The 21,845-nt window shown below is 37.8% G+C and overlaps 1 protein-coding gene across 4 annotated transcripts in view; it reads left to right on the top strand.

The window, feature by feature from the left end:
• ctnnd2a (catenin (cadherin-associated protein), delta 2a) overlaps window positions 1-21,845 on the top strand; it is a 282,577-nt gene that overhangs the window by 169,506 nt on the left and 91,226 nt on the right. For 2 of the 4 annotated variants that reach the window (XM_084102138.1, XM_084102140.1), the window contains one exon: window positions 5,733-5,973. In XM_084102138.1, coding sequence (XP_083958264.1) covers window positions 5,733-5,973 — 241 coding nt within the window. Of the gene's footprint in view, window positions 1-5,666; window positions 5,974-21,845 lie in introns of all 4 variants that reach the window. The other 2 variants (XM_084102137.1, XM_084102139.1) reach the window with 1 other exon arrangement.

Below are 21,845 nucleotides of genomic sequence, written 5' to 3'. Positions count from 1 at the left end.
AATACTCCACTAATGCTCTCTAAATGCATCCCCTTTACATGGCCACCTTTACAGGCCACCCGCAAAGAAAGCTAAATTCTGTGTTCTTACATTCAGTCTGTTATATTTCTTAATAGTTGATTAGCATGCAAAAGGCAGATGTCTTTGATTGTTTTTAGCATCTCTTACCATGTTCGTTGCATTTGAAGATGCTGTTTCTTGCTATATATATATATACAGAAAAGCATCTTCAATTCTTGAGCAGGACTTTTCATTGTGTTAGTGTGTGTTATAATGATGGTGATCCGGCACTGAAAGCTGAGGGTTCATGGCTGTTATCAGTGGCAGAAGGCAGCAGTGTTAATCTTCTCTTGTGAACACAGACACGCACTTCGATCTATCGCTGTTCCACAGCTGCGGCGTTATCCATCGTAGTCAAACCACCAAATGCAAATAATTACATCCAGCTCTTGATATACATCCACTGAGTTACAGGAAATTTTGCTTTATTACAATAAAAAGTTCCTCAGGGTGAATTAGAACCAGGAAACCAGAAAAGTTGAGATAGGATATATTTTGATTCGGAGTGGATAAAAAAACATTAACATGTACACTTTCACTAAAATAAAACTAGACACTACTAGTATACACTATTGTTCCAAAGTTCACTTAATGTTTCTTTGGTAAGATGTTTTGGGAAGAAGACTCACCAGGGCTTCATTTATTTGATCCAAAATGCTGAATATTATATTTAAATATCATTACAATTTTAACAGTTTTTGGTTTTAATATATTTTAAAATGTAATTTATTCCTGTGATGGCAAAGCTGAATTTTCAGCATCATTACTCCAGTCTTCAGTGTCACATGATCCTTCAGAAATCATTCTAATATGCTGATTTGCTGCTCAAGAAACATTTTTTTATTATTAATCAGTGTTGTAATCAGTATTTTTGTGGAAATCATGATGTGTTTAAGGCATCTTGCTGATTTTTTATTTATTTTTAACTCTTACTGATCCCAAACTTTTGAACTATAGTATTGTGATTCTGAGCAGAAAAACAAAAAATGTTTTATTGGTTGCCATGTTGCTTTATAGGGTTCAGAGAGAGAAGGCACAGATTGGCTGTTATTCACAAGTGTCCTTCAAACTGCCTTAAAATAAAAGACTGTGTACGGTGTCAAAGGAAGCAGAACAGCAGCAAAAAGGCTTAGAATGCGAGTTAATTAAAGAATTACATCGTCAAACGCTGTTGTCAGGAAATGGCAGGATTCGCTGAAGCACATTATCGGCTAGTTGCCCTCGTTAACAGCCTCTTTACAAAATGAATAAGAGAAACTGTCAGCATTTCAGCTGAGATGGTGAGCGCACAATGTGGCCTCAGAGAGATGTGTTTACCAGGCAATAAACCGTTTTATTCTCAACTATTCTTAATGATAGAGGTCAGTCTGGCTCTTTTTATGTGGCTCTACAGTAGTCGAATTAACCAGCATTAGATCATAAAGTTGCAGAGAAATGTATTGAGTCGCCGCTGGAACTGACCGTTAAATGATCTCACAGATGGAAAAAAGATGGAAAACCCTACTGTGAGTTAATTAACAACTGCTTTATTGTTGTTAGGGATTAATTACTCAATTTATACAGAATATATACAGTATGCAGTCTGATATTGCTTTCTGCTCTCCGATGTTTACAATCGCAGATGACAAATAATGGATACGAGACGGGTCGGTTGTCGAGATTTTATGCAAGATGTTATCCACCTCGTGTAGTGCTGTGGGTTTGTGTGAGTCCTTGCTATCTCACACTGTGCCGAGGAAAGCCCTTGTCCGTGTAGTGCTGTGTGGGGTCGCATAAGATACACCCTTTCTGATAAGATAAGCTAATGGAATCTGAAGGTCACCGAAAGGTCATTCTCCCGAGGCATCGCCGCTGTGGCAGAGTGGCAACACATCATAGTGATAAAGTATTCACGGGGGCCTGGAGTGCTTACATATACAGTTGTGATAAACGGGATACTTACTGTTTGAAAAAGTGCATCAAGAAGGAATATATGCATTGGAATTGCAGCATTGTTTTAATAAACATAGTTATTTGAAAGTAATCATATAATGCTGCAATTGCAATGCATATATTTCTTCTTTCCTTCATTAACTGCATCAATGTGTGACCTTACTATCTCATCTTTCAAGGTCGAGTGAAATTCAAAACAGTCAGAGGTGTACGCTGCTTTCCGTTACAGACAGAAATTTAATTAGCTTTTTTTTTTTTTTTTTTTGCAAGTTAATTAATGACTTACAGATAGATTTTCATCTATCAAGGTGTTTGCAAGGTGTTTGCATGCGGTTGGAGCTGTAAATCAAGTCCCCAGGGTTTTCAGTGCTAAGCCCAGTTAGAGACCTTGAGTTATTTGAAATCTTCACATTGGAGTAATGAGTTTGATCACATCCAAAGCCAAACACCCACACTCTTAAATTGAGCCAGATGGAGACTGTCTCTTCATTATGATGAAAACAAACAAATGTGGAGTTAAAGTGATCTACTTTTGAAAGTGACTCACATTTTATGGTCTATTTGAATAGAAATAAAAAGAAATATAGATAAATGCCTCACAAACTTTGTGTGTATGTGTGTTGTATTAAATTGTTTTTGCAAAAATTGCTGAACTAAATGCATCAGCTAAGTAAGAAAACGTTTTTCTCTTGCAGCGATGCCATTAATATATATATATATATATATATATATATATATATTGATTCAACAAGGTGCTGAAAGCATTCTTTAGAAATGTTGGCCCATATTGATAGGATAGCATCTTGCAATTGATGGAGATTTGTGGGATGCACATCCAGGGCACGAAGCTCCCGTTCCACCACATCCCAAAGATGCTCTATTGGGTTGAGATCTGGTGACTGTGGGGGCCATTTTAGTACAGTGAACTCATTGTCATGTTCAAGAAACCAATTTGAAATGATTTGAGCTTTGTGACATGGTGCATTATCCTGCTGGAAGTAGCCATCAGAGGATGGGTACATGGTGGTCATAAAGGGATGGACATGGTCAGAAACAATGCTCAGGTAGGCCGTGGCATTTAAACGATGCCCAATTGGCACTAAGGGGCCTAAAGTGTGCCAAGAAAACATCCCCCACACCATTACACCACCACCACCACCAGCCTGCACAGTGGTAACAAGGCATGATGGATCCATGTTCTCATTCTGTTTACGCCAAATTCTGACTCTACCATCTGAATGTCTCAACAGAAATCGAGACTCATCAGACCAGGCAACATTTTTCCAGTCTTCAACCGTCCAATTTTGGTGAGCTCGTGCAAATTGTAGCCTCTTTTTCCTATTTGTAGTGGAGATGAGTGGTACCCGGTGGGGTCTTCTGCTGTTGTAGCCGATCCGCCTCAAGGTTGTGCATGTTGTGGCTTCACAAATGCTTTGCTGCATACCTCGATTGTAACGAGTGGTTATTTCAGTCAAAGTTGCTCTTCTATCAGCTTGAATCAGTCGGCCCATTCTCCTCTGACCTCTATCATCAACAAGGCATTTTCGCCCACAGGACTGCCGCATACTGGATGTTTTTCCCTTTTCACACCATTCTTTGTAAACCCTAGAAATGGTTGTGCGTGAAAATCCCAGTAACTGAGCAGATTGTGAAATACTCAGACCGGCCCGTCTGGCACCAACAACCATGCCACGCTCAAAATTGCTTCCATCACCTTTCTTTCCCATTCTGACATTCAGTTTGGAGTTCAGGAGATTGTCTTGACCAGGACCACACCCCTAAATGCATTGAAGCAACTGCCATGTGATTGGTTGATTACATAATTGCATTAATGAGAAATTGAACAGGTGTTCCTAATAATCCTTTAGGTGAGTGTGTATATATATATATAATTTTTTTTTATTTGATAAATATTAAGAGACTTTTATGTTTATTCTTTTATTAAATATTTCATAATATATTTTTTTATATTGTTTGTTGTGGTAGGGTTAGTGAAAATATTGTCAAGGCACTGATGTGGCCAGCAGAAAAGAAAAAATGAACCGGATTTGGTTAATGTGGAAAACTTATGTCCGATCACTGAACTTTACATCTCCTCTGTCCGTCAGCTTCCCATTATATATTCCGGCTCAGGAGCTTAATTCAATCCATCAAGTATCCCCCTCCTCTTTCACCCTATTTCTAGCTCTCTTTCTCTCTCCCTCTCTTTTTTCTTTTGGAACCGGTCTCCATTAATCTAAAACTCTGTCTAATTATCGTTAGCCTACACTGAGCGAGTGCAACATTTTCTCTAAAGGAAGCTGAAGAGTCATGGATGGTCTCGGAAGATACATTGATCCTTTTTTTCCCAGGGTGCACTTTGTGTATGGTGACTAATAGTCCTGTTTTACGGCTTCACTGGCAGTGTTGTGGTAAAGACTCAGAACCCTGCCATTGATCGTCTCGTGCTGCAGATTTATGAGACACTCCACTGTGACTGTCTTGCAGACACTGGCTGCCACATTACCCTCATATTGAGCGAAACAGATACACTCTGTCACCTCAATATGTTAAAAACCAAACAAATACGCATTAAAGTGATCTACCTTTGAAGTTTGCATCTGATGCAGTCAGACACCCTGTCTCGCCATGTTTGGAGATGATCATTTTCATTTTTCACTGGAATTTTTTTAACGTTTTCATCTAAAATGAGAGATTACGCAAGCACGGTCAATCGGTGAGTCATCAGACATCAAGATGAATTATTTAATTACACGTTTTGGACCATTTTAGAGCACCATAAAGAGTAACCAAGCAGTTGCTTCAATTTGTACTGTAATTTTCAGTATTTTAAATAAATCCATCATACAAGCATATGGCTCACGATGGACAAATAGTTAACTAATCAAGAGAAATCACTAATCAATAACTAATTTTGTTTGTTTTGTTGAAGTTTTAGTTTAGTTTTTGAGGTCTTTTTTAATTTTGTTTTTGTTTAACTTAGTTTTCCTTTTTTCTATTTCTATTGCTGATTTGCTGCTCAAGAAACATTGCTTATTATTATCAATGTTGATACTACTTTTTCAGATTTCTTTGTTGAATAGAAAGTTAGAAAGAACATAATTTATTTGAAGATTCTTTGTCATGATAAATGTCTGAATAAAAGTATTAATTTAAAAAGAAATCTTCCTGACCCCGAAACTTTTGAATGGCAGTGTATTTTTTGCTACCATACAAATGCATCAACATTTAAGTACAGTTGTTGTCATAAATCATTTTTAATCGGCCACATGGGATTCTGTTTCTACTGTTATAAAATGTGTCTATAAAGGCCCATTCACACCAAGGACGATAAATATTGCACCAACGAAGGCATAGTTCTAAAAATCTTTCCACATGTAAAAGAATAGCAGTGTTCCCTCCACAACTGTTATGATAACGGCTCAGAGAAACGATATCGTTGGGAATCGTGTGGACGGTAATATAGTTAGCTTTAAAGTTCTCGCTCTTGGTGTGAACTGGCCTTAAACTCTCCTGTATTAATATTGTGTTTCTGTTAAGGAGCTTTTTATTGCTGTCGTTCTCATTAATGCTGTCTCTTCCTCTCCTTTCCGCTCCCTCCTTGCCATTCTTTCATCATATCATGTCTTTGTCTGCTTGTCTTCTCACTGTCCTCTCATTGTTCCTGTACCTAGACCTAGTGAACCAGTTCTGTGAGCAGGTCCTGAACTTCTTGTTTTGTCCCTACTCTCCTGCCATAGCCCCGTCCTCCCCTGGTGTTGACTCCGTACCCTTGCAGCGAACAGGAAGTCAGAATGCCACAGGGACGTTTCCCAGAGGCGGCTATGCGTCCGGTCAGGGTGCCAATTACACGGAAACTTACCGCACATTGCCGTACTGCTCATCGGTGGAGTCTCCCTACAGCAAGTCCGGCCCTGCCCTGCCACCCGAGGGCACCCTGGCCCGCTCTCCCTCCATTGACAGCATTCAGAAGGATCCCAGGTGAGTTTGCATGCCTATTGGACCTTTATCACATTCATAGTGGCGCTCATGCCAGGTGCAGATGGCAAATGTACACATATCGATCCAATTTTAGCTGGAAGAGCATTTGCTGAAAGGGTTTTCAGGGGTTGTTTGTATTTTGGAGGCCCTTTTTAGGGTGACCACCTGGTTATTGCTCTGTTGAAGGACAGCAGATGTGATTTTGCAAAACAATGCGGCACACATGGGAGAGAGATCAATGTACTACTGTTAGACTATGTAAATATAATTTAAATTAGTTGGAAAGCCTACACTCTTAAAAATGGGGTGGGGGGTGGGGGGGCTCTGTTGTCGACAGACTCAAGTTGTCGACAGACTCAAGTGTGTGAACTATGTCAGAAAGTGAACGAGCATCTGTATACTGTATCCAGTGTAGACAGCGTCAGTGATTATAATGTGTTCCATTTGTTTTGGTCGCGATGCAACGCTCGCATCCATTGAAAGCAAATGTCAGCCGCCATTTGGCGAATAGGCGCTCTGGAGGCAGTCATTTGCAAATGTATTTGCCCATGTGACGTCACAGATCCCGCAATATCGAAACGAGTTGTTTTTGGAGCTTGGTTAAATAAATGCTTTGTTTATAAAGAGGAGGACCTTTTAAGCTATGAAACTTTTAAGATGTTTTAATGGTACAAAAACTTATAAAGATCAAGGCAAATTTGATTTCTCATGTCATGACCATGACCATTCATATGTCATGATATTTGTATCAGGGGTGAAAGTATATTCAGCCTATATTCAACTGGTCATGACATAAATGAAAAGGAAGTGATTTTGTAGCAAAAGAGCTTCCTTTCGTATTCTTCACATTAAAGCAGTTGACTTATCAAAGGCTAATCCTGCTGGGTCATTATACTGCCGACACATCTTTTTCTGTCTACTGCTTTTGCAAATAAATCAATTGAATAAATAAATAAATAAGGCAATTATAATAAATATTTTAGCATGTGATACTCTGTTTCGCATGATTATGATTCTGTGTAAATGCATTTAGACGGCCTCTGCACAGGGTCGCACCACAAGGGCTTGCAGAGTCTTTTTACATTATTTGTGTTGATTTAGAGTGGGATTTCTGGCTGAAATACACTGTTGCTTGTTGTTTGTATATTTGCTAAGAAAATAACTTTTGGAAGTATGTGGTTTGTTGCACCTTTTTGCACTTTGGCTGCCAGACGCATTGAACTCTATGCAGTTTTTACAGACATCAACAGAAATTCTGATTAGTTTCTCAGGAGGATGATGTTTCTAAAAGCCCCGTGCTGATAATAAGAGATGCAATCACTCAAAACATGCACTACACAAACAGGCGTGATCATAAAACATTATGACAGGGAACATAAACTGTAACTTTATAATGTTACAAAAGATTTCAATTTCAAATAAATGTTGTTCTTTTGAAGTTTCTGTTTATCATGTGTTCTAAAGGATCATGTGACACTGAAGACTGGAGTAATGATGCTGAAAATTCAGCTTTATATTTATATAAAATATATTACAACAAGAGTTATTTTAAATGATAATAATATTTCACAGTATTCACAAGTTTTACTGTATTTTATCAAATAAATGCAACCTTGGTGAGCATAAGAGACTTCTTTCAAAAACATAAAAAAATTCTAACCCAGCCCAAACTTTTGAATGGTAGTGTACTTATTCCACATTTAATGTAAAAGGGAAAAAAACATATTAGCATATTTTGCTGCTTTTCTGGCTCTGTGACTTGTACATATTAATTTGATGGATTCTGCATTGATATTCAGTTGCTATGGTGTTCTGGGTGGTTGCTAAGGTGCTGAGTTATTTTAATGTGTTGCTAGGTGGTTGCTAGGGGGTTTTGGGTGGTAGCTAAGGTGCTATCAGTGTTTTTATTGTGTTGCTATGTATTGTTCTGGGTGTTTACAAAAGTGTTAATAATAGAACACCATATTCATGTCCATAGTACAAACTGTGTGTAATGAGTGGGAGTCACTAACCTACCATTAAGTATGAGAAAAGTAACAGTGATGCTTGCCTTAGCAAACACAATTATTTAATATTGACTGATGGTGAAAACCCATAGTAATGAAGACTTAGGTTATGTGCCAGCTCCATTTAAATATGAATACTTTTTTATTCTTAACACTTTTTTCTGAAGATACTCTAGATGCCATAAGGAATCATTTGAAGATGTATTGTTCATTAAAAAAAAATTCCACGTTTTCCTTTAAATTCACACATTCTCTCAGTACCACTCAATTATAACACTTTATTTATTTTTAGAGTCATTGATATGTGCAATTAATTAAATCACTAAACTTTTTTTTCCATTTATTTCGTCTGTTAATTGGACAGAGTTATTTGCATGTTGCCATTATGCCGTTATGGCTCCTCATCTGCTCGATGTTACAGTAGTCCTGGAAAACTGGACAGCAGATAATTATTACTGGTGACACATACACTCTGCAGGTGTTTGCTGGGGCTGATCTTGGTTAGGCTAATAAATGCCACTGCAGTCTAGCAATATTGCAGTTTAGTGTTGTTAGTCCTTGCAGAGCTGATACTATTAGTGTTGGAGAAACTACTTTGAAATGGTCCAAGCTACACATAATATAAAGAAACTGATGGATGGATGGATGGATGGATGGATGGATGGATGGATGGATGGATGGATGGATGGATGGATGGATGGATGGATGGAGTGAGTGTGAGTTCTTAGGTCTGAGTGTGACTAAGTGTGATTCATACAAAGGCAAGGCTTTGCCTGGAGTCATTCAGTATGAATGGAGCACAACTGGGACCACCCACTTTTTCTGCGACCTTGGTTGCAGAAGTATTTTTGCAATTCATTTTCTATAAGGATTTCAATAGTTTTAAAGAGATCCTAGATTGAAGGATCAGCCGAATAGCCTACTAGAAAAAGAGTAGTTGAACAGCACCCGGATGACCTACTACTACCGGCAAGTTTCTGAAGTGCGCATTTGACATCTTACTATCCCATGAGGACATGGGAGGAGGAGTTGTGAATGGCGCCCTAGGTCACATGACAATGACAGCATGGCAGATGTGGTACATTCGAATTTCATTTTATAATATATAGAACATACTATACAGTCGCAAATCCAAATGTAGTACCTATTATACAGTATGTGATTTTGACGCAGTATCTACTTATCCCATAATACATTGCAAATAATGTAATCAAATCACAAACAACAGTACAGTATAAAACTATTAACTATAAGTTACTGTTTGGATATTTAAAGTTAGTTTTTTGTGTGTCGAGTCATTCACAGTGCTTCATTGGAATAGGAGTTTGCTACAGAGCTCATTTGGCTTGCTTCTTATTAGCATGGTAACTGCAACTTCTCTGATTGATGGATTCAAGGGATTCAAAGGTACCCAGTAGCTAGTAGTAGTAACTAATTAAAATAATACAAAGTTCTGTCATGAAACTCTAGATGGCGCAGGCTGATCCGCAGGCTAACTCAATCTGCTTGCAATCACATCATTCTCTATAGGGTACAGCTGATTGGTTCCTGCTGTATCAGTATCCAATGATCTTAAAGTATTTGTTCAGCATTTGCTGTATCAGTTCCAGCGCTTTCAGAAACCCTCCCTCTTCCCCAGCTCCACCTGTATTGATCTGCTACGGGTAATTGCAGCAGCAGCATATCAAATCTATTTTCCAAGACCAAACATATTAACATTGTCATATCCATTACCATGCCAAACACTCAGAGTTGTCATGGCGTAAATATTTTTTAAATTACTTTAAAATCTCATTTGTGGGATCTACATAAGCATATAACATATTTTAACGAATCAGAGCTCACAGTAGGTCTGTGTTGAATTGTTTATATTTGATAGTTTAAAATCAGTGTCTCTATGGTGACAATTAATGTTTTTTCCCCATCAGGAACCCTTCTACTCTGTTGGATTTATGAGCAAACACAAGGCAAATAGCCGATGACCCAAACACTGAACAGCACTTGTTCTCATGTGTGACAAAATTCTAGCTTGATCTCTTGAGAAAATGGCTTATTTAATTGCATTTTTTGTGTATTTTCCTGTGATAGTAGACCGTAAGCAGGTTAGGACTCTAATGAAGGTTATTTCTGTTCTGTTCTGGTGTTCCTTCCCTAGAGATGAAGGGATGAGGGAGGACAGGTATGCTAACCGCACACTGCCACAAGTGCTGCAGCTCATAACAACTTTAGACATCCCTGGCCCACGGCAAGTGTGAAGCACTGCTGAAACGTGTTTTTGTATGAATTTGGAAGGGCAAAGTGTTTCCTTGGGTGAAACACTAAACTATTCAAAACAACAAAAAGAGTCTTTGACCTTTCCACCTGAAGGCAGCACGTGGTACAACCCAACAAGCACATTACTGACAGCCCTATTTAACAGTTTAAAGTCAGAATTGTTCTCAAGTGTCAAAACATTCTCGAGCAATTTTCATCCACAATTTGAAATCCATAATTCCCACAACTAACAGGCGGCTAGAACAACTGCCTCAAAGAGAATCTTAGACAGGTGTTTGGGAGTTGTGATCCATATATGTGAAATCTGTCAATGACACGCTTTAATTTTATAAACAAAAAGTGCATTAGCAAGTTATTAACATTCATCATACGGCAAAACATTTGGTTAAAGCACTCAGTAAACTGTCAAACTTTGCAGCCACTCCTGTCTGCATCGGTGCTGTGACACCATGGCACTTGGCACGGAGTTTGCGAGAAAATCTTTGGCAGACATTATCGCATTACGGTTGCTGATGTGGAGCTATAAACAAAGTTTTGAGCCATCTGCAGCGCGAAAGAACATGGAGGAAGAAGGGAGACTGAGGGATGAAGACAAATGAGTGTGATTGAAAGGGGGTTATTGATTTGTCGGCGTATCCCGCAGAGCTGGAGAGAAGAAGGGATTGCCTTCGGAAAATAAAGGGGTCTGCCCTTCGCCTTCCCCCTTCTATTAATCAAAGCTTAGGTGCAAAACCTTCTTTTCAACACAGTCATTATTACCGGTCCGTGTACTTTTGCGTCCATTCCTTTTTCCTTTTTTAACTCGTAATTGAAAAACGAAAAACATGCTTTCTTCTTAATTCGTTTTTAGACTGGTGAAAAAAATATTCACATACAAACTTATTTTCCTTGTATACAATGCTTATTCAATTGAAAATCAAATAATTGACATACAACTTTTTTTCCGTTTGACAAAAATGCAAAATTTGATTTCTGCATTTTATTTGCGTTGACCCGGAACATTTAATACAGAGCCCAGGAAGTCACCTGTGGGGAAAAAAATTAATAATCCATGGCGACGGTTTTGCAATCCGTCCCCTCAGTTTATAAACCGTAGCCTACTCACAAATTCTTAAACTGTTCCCTCGGTTTAACAAATCGTGCACACGGATTAATAAACCGTACCCACGAGTTCCTAATCCGCGCTCTCAGATTTGTAAACCGTGCTTTCAGTTTTTGCAATCTGTACCCTCAAATTCATAAACCGTGCCCACGCTTTCGCAATCCGTTCCCACGGGTTTGTAAACTGTACTCACGGATTTGTGGCCCCTCCCCCAGTCTGTGCCGGCTGATTCAACCAGGCCTCCTGTTTAGGTGTGGGATGCATATTGCATTGTGTTTTAACTTAATTTTTTTAAATGGATAATTTCTTGAATTTTCTAAAAAAAAAAAAAACACATTTACTTGTATCTTTAAAGTCCATTTTTGGGGAGGAAAAATCTCAGTACAATAGAATAAGCAAAAAAAGATTTCACATATAAAAAACTGTAAAAGGTAAGGTTATATAAAAATAAAACATTCATAAATTATTTTATGATGAACATATTACTGTCTTAAGTGAACTAATTTATAGTTATAAACGCAAATAATAATAATAATTATCGTTATTATTATTACATTTAGGCTACATATTTAGAAGACGCTTTTATCCAAAAAAGGATCAATTCATCAAATGTCAGTCATAATACAGGTTAGACAATAATAATACAGGGCTAAGATTATCATGAATAAACACAAGATTTTGACGCATATCCAAGGGTTTGTGCGGAGTGTGGAGCGCGCACACTGTATGGCACGGAGGCGCCGGCGCTTTCCTATCAACAGTGAAAACAACTTAAAATACTCTTATCATTTCTGGTCATACAGAAAAGAATAATACATCATTCGCAACTACTTTTATTTGAGTAAACTCACAATAACAAGAAAACGGTGTGCTTTTGTAAAATAAAATGAAACAATCAGGCACGGTTTCATGATCACGGTGAACTGGTGCGCGTCTCAAAAATGAACTGAAACAAAATATAGCCTACCTCTATAAATCTTGAAATTTCCACTTTTTAAACAAACTAATTTGAATCGAACGCAAATACCGTCTGATTATGTAAACGGATTACATAATCAGACGGTATTTGCGTTCGATTCAAATTTGAAAGGTGAAAGGTGCATTTCTCTCTAAAGGTGCATCCGCTTTACAGCGGAGCTGGAGATATTTGCAGCCGACACTGATTTAGAAAACACTAGTTTATTAATAAACAATTAAAATGCCTCGTTATTTTTTCAGACACATTTATCATTAGCATATAAATCACCTATAAATCACCTCTCTGTATGGTTCCAGAGACATGGCTCTTCTCATTCAGCACTGCAGGAAAAATATCATTTCCGGGTTCCAGTTTGGCCTTAGAAAACCAGTAAAACTGACATTTTTTCCATATTAATTTGTGAATATTTTAAATGTTTAATAAATGGGCAAAAAGTCATAAACAAAAATCTGAAAATACGTCAATATTTATTTTTTTGCGCAGCATTTGGTGTGTACAGTTCAAATTCAAATTTTGGTGTTCAACTTTGCGTTTTAAAAATACAACAACCGTTCATTTTTCGTTTTTCAATTACGGGTTAAAAAAGGAACGAATGGACGCAAAAGTACACGGACCATTACCCAAGCTCCAATGAGCCTTTTCTCTGCTTTGTTTTAATGTGAACGTGCACTCGAGTGGCGTCCTTGTCCATTCAGGGACAACAACAAAAAAATGCTTCTCAACGCTGCAGCATTGACATATACAAATGCACCCTGTGATTTACAGGAAGCATCTTGTGTCACTCAGATTTTGGAAGATGCCCTTGAGTGGTTGCCTAAGGATGGTAAATAGAGAACCCTGCAGTGCCTGTAAAAGGTTGGTTAGCATTATTCTGTGGAGGGTCTGTGAAATTGGAGGTCAGCCTTCAGATACACATTACTGTGGCAGGGTGGCAATTTGACGCGTTAAGCGGCTTATGCACAGCAGTGCTGGGCTAGTTTTAGCTAAGCAGTGGTATTTTGATTTCTTCATGAGTGAGATTTTATAAGAAGTGTTGGATTCATTGTTGGCTCTAACTTGCATACAGACGTTTAAGTTAGATCCAACAATGATGTATTTTGAAATCCCTCAGTTATTCAGTGTAGCAACAAAATGAACACTGCTTCAATATTACAATAATATAGAATATCACAATAGTATTGAGCCTGAAGTCATGTAAGGTCCTTTTACTACCATTGAAAACGGCTCCAGTTGAAACGGAGTGTGCAGTGTGAAATGAGAGACATGAAAGAATCACCGGTTTAGGATTGATGCAGTTCACCAATCAGAATTATTTCACAGAGCTGAAGCGCCGCCATCATTGAAAGGCCCAAAGGAGATCTGTTTGAATGCAAGTCAATGGAAAAGACTTTATTTGGATTTTACAACAGAAAAAAATCCCTTTATACTGAAAAATAAATAATTTTCTCTCAGAAATTGCTAGTAAATTTCACAAATAATTAAAAAGAATCGGCAAGTAACACATTGAATTAAAAGTGAACTAGAAAGACTGAAATAGTATTTTCGGTTACACTTTGTTTTAAGGTGTCATTGTTACAGTGTAATTATATATTTAAGTACTGAGTAATAATAATTAACTACATGTACTTACTATAAGGTTAGGGTAGGATTAGGATTTGGTTGATGGTTAATTGCATGTAATTATGCATAATTTACTGTTATTACTACGGTAAGTACATGTAACATATGCAACAAGGACACTGTAAAATAAAGTGTTACCGTATGTTCTTGTAAAACCTACTTCAATAATCTTTGTTGTATTTACAACTTATTACAAAATATTTTTTAGTGTATGAGTGAAATCACAAGAGTTGTGTTACAGGTAGGATTTTTCCGGAAGTACCAATTCACTTCTATACTCTGCCAACAGTTATTGAAAATCATAAAACGTACATGTTTCATATGGACTGTTAGTCTGTGCAGTAGCATTACTGATTCTGAATGAGTTGTTCAAAACAATGATTCATTTACTGTGTTCCTCAGAGATGCGTGACGGTCCTGCTCTGGATTTGTTTGGAACTATTTTCTACTAGTAGTAACCAGCAATATTTTGATTAAAATGTAAGTTACTCAATATTACCTTCTTTTTATTGTGCTGTTGTTTAAAAACAATATCACATTTGCAATTGATTTGAATATCAGCACAGCTGTGATGCAGCTCGCCTTCTTTTAGAATAGCGATAGAAAAAGATGATTGTTGTGCATTAGAAACACACCCAGCTCAAGTTGAGAAATGCCTCCAATATAGAATAAAATGCTGGAGATTCATGACCTCTACCTTAGCCATGCTATCTCTAACCTAACCTTGACTTGACTTGATAAATCACCCTTCTGTGTTTCCCTTCAAAGACTTATAGACAGCTGCATCTGTGACCCTGAGTGCGTCATTGCCTTCATATCTATGTTCAGATCAGTCACTTGAGAAACCCCTAACACGAAGATGTTGATAGCGAAACAGAATGGCACAAATTATACCTTGTATTATTATGAATGATGCATTTACTACAGCATGTGGTTACATTGCAATGCAGGAGTGCATATGTCATTGACTGTACAGGTGGGTTTATCCTGTGTTAACGTGAGGAACATTATGAGTGTAAGTGTGTAAGTGTATAAGTGTGACTCAGTGCCAGGTGCTTTGTGATGGAAATTGAGTGCCTTGGGGTTTGTTCATAATAGCCATGCAAGCGACAGCTTTTGTTGGTGTATATATTGTTTTTTCAGTTTTTTGTAGTTTAGGTGGCAAAGAGTTTTTCCGTGTTGTCACATGTTGTCACATATCGGAAGATGGCATTGTCACATTTCAACCTTCCAAGTTTGCACCTGGTATTTATGGTACTTACTGTATCTGTCAAATGTTCCTTAGCCTGTTTGAGCTGGCATTAGTGTAAATGCACGTTCTGTTTGACTCTCGCTCTTCTCATTATTATAAATATTTATGATTTTTCTAAGGTGTTTAGTATCATCTGTGATTTGAAAATAAATAGACCCAATGGCTGGTGTACCAGTAACCTCCACTTCCAAAGGATGAGGACTCAGGCCCAAATTGATATGGTTAAAATCGGTGCCATCGTTAATGTTTGCATTACTGTGAATACAAGTACTGAGGAAGCTGAAATTCAGATATGGTAATGAGCGTTTTGTTTCCTACAAGCGGTAGACCAATCACAACTGACTGGGCCATCTGACCAATCAGAGTAGAGAAGGCTCTCGGAAAGGAGGGGTTTAGAGAGGCGGAATCCAAAGGTGATGCTGCCAGATATATTATCAGAAAAATTTTGTTTTTAGACCTTGAATCTATGTAAACCTATTGTAAGAATTAAAATAGCATAATAGAGGCACTTTAACCACACAGTGGGTATTTGGTATTAGGTATTTGGACACACGAAAAGATATTTCAAAATATCAAACCAATCAGCATCTGCAAACACATGTTGCTGTTCCAGAACTAATTTCTTGAAGGTATAGTTCACCCTAAAACTTACAAATTCTGTCTTTTACTCACCCTTATGTTGTTCCAAAACAGTATGACTTTCTTTGATCTGTAGAACATAAAATAACATACATTTTTCCAATCAGTGCTCACAACAACCATTTGGTTCAAAAGGTATTTCTTCAAAATGTTATCTTTTGTGATCTACACAAGAAAGAAAGTTGCAAGGTTTGTAACAATATGAGGGTGTGTATATGATGACAGAATTTTCATTGTTGTGTGAACTATCAATTAAAGTTCACACAAACCCGAATGTGAGAGAATTTTTATTTGTATTCCTTTTAAGTGTTTTAGGGCCACTGAAGTTTTGATCTAGGTATTTTTAAGCAGGCTTGTGTGGTTGAGCATTGATGGTATGGTGTATATGAATGCTACCTGAGTGCTCTGTATTAAAAAAAACAGTGAAAGGCAATATGGATTCCTGGAATAGACAGATGGTGAGTGAATCCATGAACACAACAAGATGTGCGGTACACAAGGTTAATGCACAGTGTCAGATACTTCAGGTTAATTTCATTGACTTTCATTGAATTATAGGAAAATGTTGGCTAAGCAAAATCATATATTTAATGTTTGGGGTCACCACATTTTTAAGTGTTTATGAATATAACATTATCTGAGGTGGTGTGTTTTATGTGGTCGAGGCAGAGGTCGTTCGGCTGAGTCATGTGTTAAGCTGTACGATCAGAGAGGTCGAGATTCCACCATGTTGAATCTTGACAGTGACATTGTCCTGACAGTGACTCAAACCAAATCAAGCATTCAAAATCAATTATATGAGTCATTGAGGTTGGGTATACCTAAAGGTTGTTTTACACGGTACACGGTAACCACGATATCCCAGTTAATTTTCAGCAGGAGAGAGTCAGCAAAAAAAGAGACAGTCATGAATGACTTAGCACCACACAGTCTAGATTTTTTTGGGTGAAATTGTTATGATTATTATATGCCTTAAGAATTGCTGTTTCTAAAGTCACTCCCTTTTCCCTAAAAAGTGACATTTACTACATAGGGAATAGTGAATGAATATGCGATTTCGGACACCACAAATGGCTTCCCATCACGCAGACCTATTCTGTTGTGGTTATCCTATTTAATTTGAATTGACTCCTTAGTTTTTCCCCCTTGTTTACTGTTACTAACTCATCCCATAGGAATGAACATCCTATAGAAATGAAATGGAGATTTCTGTGAACAGTGTGATTTATTTGTAAAATCTGCTCGTTGACTGGTTATTATTTATACATGGGCTAGATTGCCAAGCATTTGGATCTGCTGTTTTTTTTATTAATTTGTTAACTTATGCAGCAATGTAATTTACAAGCTGCATAGTCTGCAAATCAGTCAAACTCATGTCAGTATTAAAAAACTATTTAATATAAAATTGCACTTAAAACACACCGATCCCCCATATACTTACATTAGAAAAGAACACAAGCCTATTTGTGGCAATGGCAACACTTGATTGGTCAGTAATATTTTTAGCTCTTTTTATATATAATATTCACAGTAATCGCTTTGTTCAGAGACACAGCATGTTTTTTGCTCACAGCCATTGAATTAAAGCAGTTGCATTTGCGCGTTCCACACCACCTTGATGTTACATACCATTTAGTTGGATGGCGAAACAGAAAAAAAATTAGCATTAAAAGAAAAACATATTTTCTGTATGTTATCTTGTTTGTTTTTGTTTTTTCAGCATCATTTTTCAGCATATTTCTAATTGCACAAGCAAGCAACCAACACATACAGGGATACGCTGATTGCGTCTTGAGCCTGAAAATTGCGGGAACAGATTAGTCCTGATTGCGAGGAGCTCAATATAAGGACGGTGAACACGTGGTGGTGTTTACCACCATCTAATGCGATTAATCTGTTTGAAAGACAGGGTTTGATTCCTGCATCTACAGTTTCAGAAATTTCTCCATCTGTCCTCCCCTCTCTCTTTCTCCTTCCAGTGCATTTGTTTGTAAACCCATAATTGTGCACAAATAGCATGTTTCATGATGGCTGTTAATGCTTGCTTGGCTCTGTTGTGATTCAATTAATTCCACTAATAAGCTATACAACGATTACTTAATGACATTAAGTGCTCTTGACCAATTAGTTTACATCAACATGGTTGACCCCAAGACCCATATACAGCATGACCATTACTTACTATTACAGTTTTTCAAATCACTTTGGCTCTTTTTTTGAAACATTCTCATCTTAACATTCTCTAAACTGTAATTGCCACAACTGTTTAATGGGACATCACAACATGTCTGCTAAATTAACTCACACAAAAAATTTAATTCATGTTTTAAAACCTAGTTATTATGTCAGAAAAATGGCCAATGCCACCACTTTTTTTGTCATAGTGTGAGCTGTACTAATCAAATTGTAACTTTTTTTTTACTCTGACTGCTTACTATACTATACAATATTGTCAAATATTGGGTACATTTTTACTGGGAAAAGTCAGTACTACACAGACAAAAAATATGCACATTTGTAAATACAGTACATTTATTTTTGTTTCAATGTGTTAGGCCTACATGTAATTCGAAAATCCTCGTGTCCATTTTTACTTATTTCCTACATTTAAAGTTATATATAATGGACAGAAAATTGTTACAAAATGACATCCAAGAAAGCTTCATATTTGTGACCCTGGACCACACAACCAGTCACATGGGTACATTTTTTGAAATTGAGATGTATGCATCATCTGAAAGCTGAATGAATAGTCTTCCCATTGATGTATGGTTTGGACAGGACAAAAATTGAGGGTGCAAAAAAATCTAAACATTGAGAAAATCGCCTTTAAAGTTGTCCTTTTATGTTTGCGATTGTTCTGCATTCACTCACAAAAATTTATTTTTTTAGATATTTACGGTAGGAAATTTACTAAATATCTTCATGGAACATGATCTTAACTTAATATCCTAATGATTTTTGGCATAAAAGAAAAATCGATAATTTTGACCCATATGTATTGTTGGCTATTGCCACAAATAAACCTGTGCGACTTATGACTGGGTTTGTGATCCAGGGTCGCATATGTCCTTTCAAACTGTATCAGTTAAAGATTTAGAGATCTGAACTAACTGTTTTAAGAAAAAAATTCTCATTCGAGACTTGAGCCAAAGCAAAAAACTGTAAACAAGCATTGTAAACAATGAAATGAAAGTATGGTTTGCCTACGATATTGCTTTCCATTGTAGTCGTTCTCCGTGCATCTCCAGGTCTTTTGTTTGGTATCACAGTCACAAAAGAGGACAAACTGTATTTTCTCCATCTTTATTTATCTTTGACGGCTTTCTGAAATAGGCCATCATCTCCCCCAAAGGATGAGGCATAAAACAAGACTCTTCAGGGGGAGGACGTGAGGATCCATTTGTAAACCCGAGTGGGGCTATTTGCCGAGCAATACCGAATCCTACAGCTCGTCTCTGGATTGAGGCTCATCTTTCTCTTTACAGAAGCCACTAATATCTTCAAAGATCTTCTCCATCAGTTCTTTGACCTTCCTTGAAATGAAAAGCAAATGTTTGCTGTAAAGCTGCTGCGCACATACACAGGTGCAAGTGAGTCACCTCACTCATGTGTTTTGATTTGTTCTGCTCCTTGTTCTTCTGTTCCATGACTGGGAATGTGTGCTGACAGTGAGCCGTTCTGTGGGTCTATTCGAGGGCCATCATTGCATACATTCCCCCATCACTGTCCTTGTTGTTTTACACCGTGTTCGTGGAGCACCAGTCGACTCGACAGCGCAGCGTATAGCACTTAAACCCATGTTGCTAAAGTCCTTTGGCTCTCATTATTTCACTCGCAGAACTACAATCCCACCAGTGATGCCAAAACAATCAGCCATTTGAAAAAGCCTTTTGGAACCCACTCAAGAACATTTACATCTGCGTAATGCTCGCGCTGCTAGGGAGGCTAGCGGAGCTTCTTCTGTCGGACGTAGGCAAAAGTCTCTGCGGGATGAAGAATTCTGCAGTGACAATCAAGTTATGCATGCTGAGCAACATATTCTCACTGTTTTCTTCCACACACCAACACAAACACAACACACATGAATGCTAATATGATGTGACTTCAGCAAGCTGTGTGCTACATAACCGAAGCTAATCCATAATGCATTCATCCCTGCGGGTTATTGACTTAGCATGTGAATCAGGCCAGAAGGCTGTCCCGACTCCACTTCGGGGTATTACACTCAAACACTATCTAGCTGACACCCTTTAATTCACGCTCATCACTTCAATAACAGCATTTGAGGGCAAAATCACTCCGAACTGAAGCCGAGAACTCCGAAAAAGCCCTGACGTTTTATTCAGAAAGTCACTCAGACCTTTTCCAAGTATACTTTTCCTAGTATTTTTGTACTGCAAAATATCTAAACATCCATAGAGCAAGATAAAGTTACTTGAAATGCAAAATTAAACCTATTATTAAAGTTACAACTTTTATTTTGTTTGTTTCTGTAGTGGCATGTGATCTGTACAGGTGAACAAGGAGAACACGGGAAACAGGTTGCGTTGCATATCACAAGTTGCCATGTGCACACCTTCAGAACCTTCAAAAATAATCTTGAGCATACATGCACCACTGTTTACATCATAGTAATGTGATGCCATTGACGCATACACAATATAGTCGCCTGGTTATCGCTCTTCGGTAAATTGCATACCCATTAAAATTCGTCACACTGCAATGAAGAGGATTTGCTGTGGCAAATGTATGCATGCATATCGAATATAACCTTTAGCTAGCTTAAGGGAAGGGAATACAGTAGCTTCTCCCTGGGACTGTGCTCACGCGGTCTAATCCCCCTCTAACTATATTTGAACAAGCCTGTGTTTCTGCAGCACTCGATACACAGGACTGCCTGCATCTTGCGGCATGTTGTTAATGCACTGGCTCCAACTAGCTATTGAATCCCACTTCCTTTGATCATATTTTTGGCTGCTAAATACCTGTATGTCTTTTTTCCTTTTGATTTTTGTTGGCTTCAGTTCTCTTTATCAGCGTTTGAGCGTCATAGCAGTTGTATCTGAGGTCTTTGTTTGTCAGTATGGAACCAGTCAGGTCAGGACGCTGTCTGAAACCAGGAGATTTGAGATGATAGACAGAGACAGTGTGGTAGTGACAGCCGTCCATATGGTCCTCTGGCAGCTCGTCTCATCAGAGACGCCGCTGTTATTGAGCAAATCCCACAGCACAGGGCTACAAGAGGGGAATGCATCTGTCTCTGTGTAAACAATGCTTGAATAATAACAGAATACTGACACATTCACTCACACACACACACACAGGGCAAGAAATCAACTTGTATGCTGCTATAATATGCAACTAATATGCCCTCCTTTAGACAATAGAGATTCAGGTGTTAATGTTAAGGTGCAGCTTGTGAAATGTAGAACATCTGAAGAGTCATTAAAAGATAATTCGAAGCTGTCAGGTGCAACAGGGCATCAAAGCATCTTGCACTGACTGAAATATATGTAAGACCTTTTCATTTGACTTATGTCAACGTTACCAAATACATCGAACTACTGTACATTGAGTAAAGCATGAAACTGTGGCATAAACTCAGCATGCAAATCATACTATAAATAGCTGTAAGCTACTCAAAATGTAAAGCTAAACTATACTGTAAAGCTGCATTTAAAGGGTACTAGTTAGCTACACTACTAGCTACTTTTAATGCTGCTGTTAAAGCATGAAAAAAGATCTGCAAAGTTACAAAGCACAAAGATATGAGAAAAAAATCATGAAAGCCTATTCTAGTAGACCCCCCCCCCCCCCCCCCAAAAAAAAAAACCTTTGTAGGGCATAATATGGCATCTTTAATTATTTATACAGCAGCTGAGCTACTTTTTTTTAAGTTAGTGCCATTTTTGCTTCTAACTTACAATTGTTGTTACTTTTGTTGGTAAAAGTGCCAGTAGAGGTCTACATCTTCTCTCTTTTTTTGTGCCGAACAAT

Source organism: Abramis brama (genome assembly GCF_963993115.1).
Source record: "Abramis brama genome assembly, chromosome: 24".
NCBI lineage: Eukaryota > Metazoa > Chordata > Actinopteri > Cypriniformes > Leuciscidae > Abramis > Abramis brama.
This window is presented reverse-complemented; position numbering and strand designations above follow the sequence as displayed.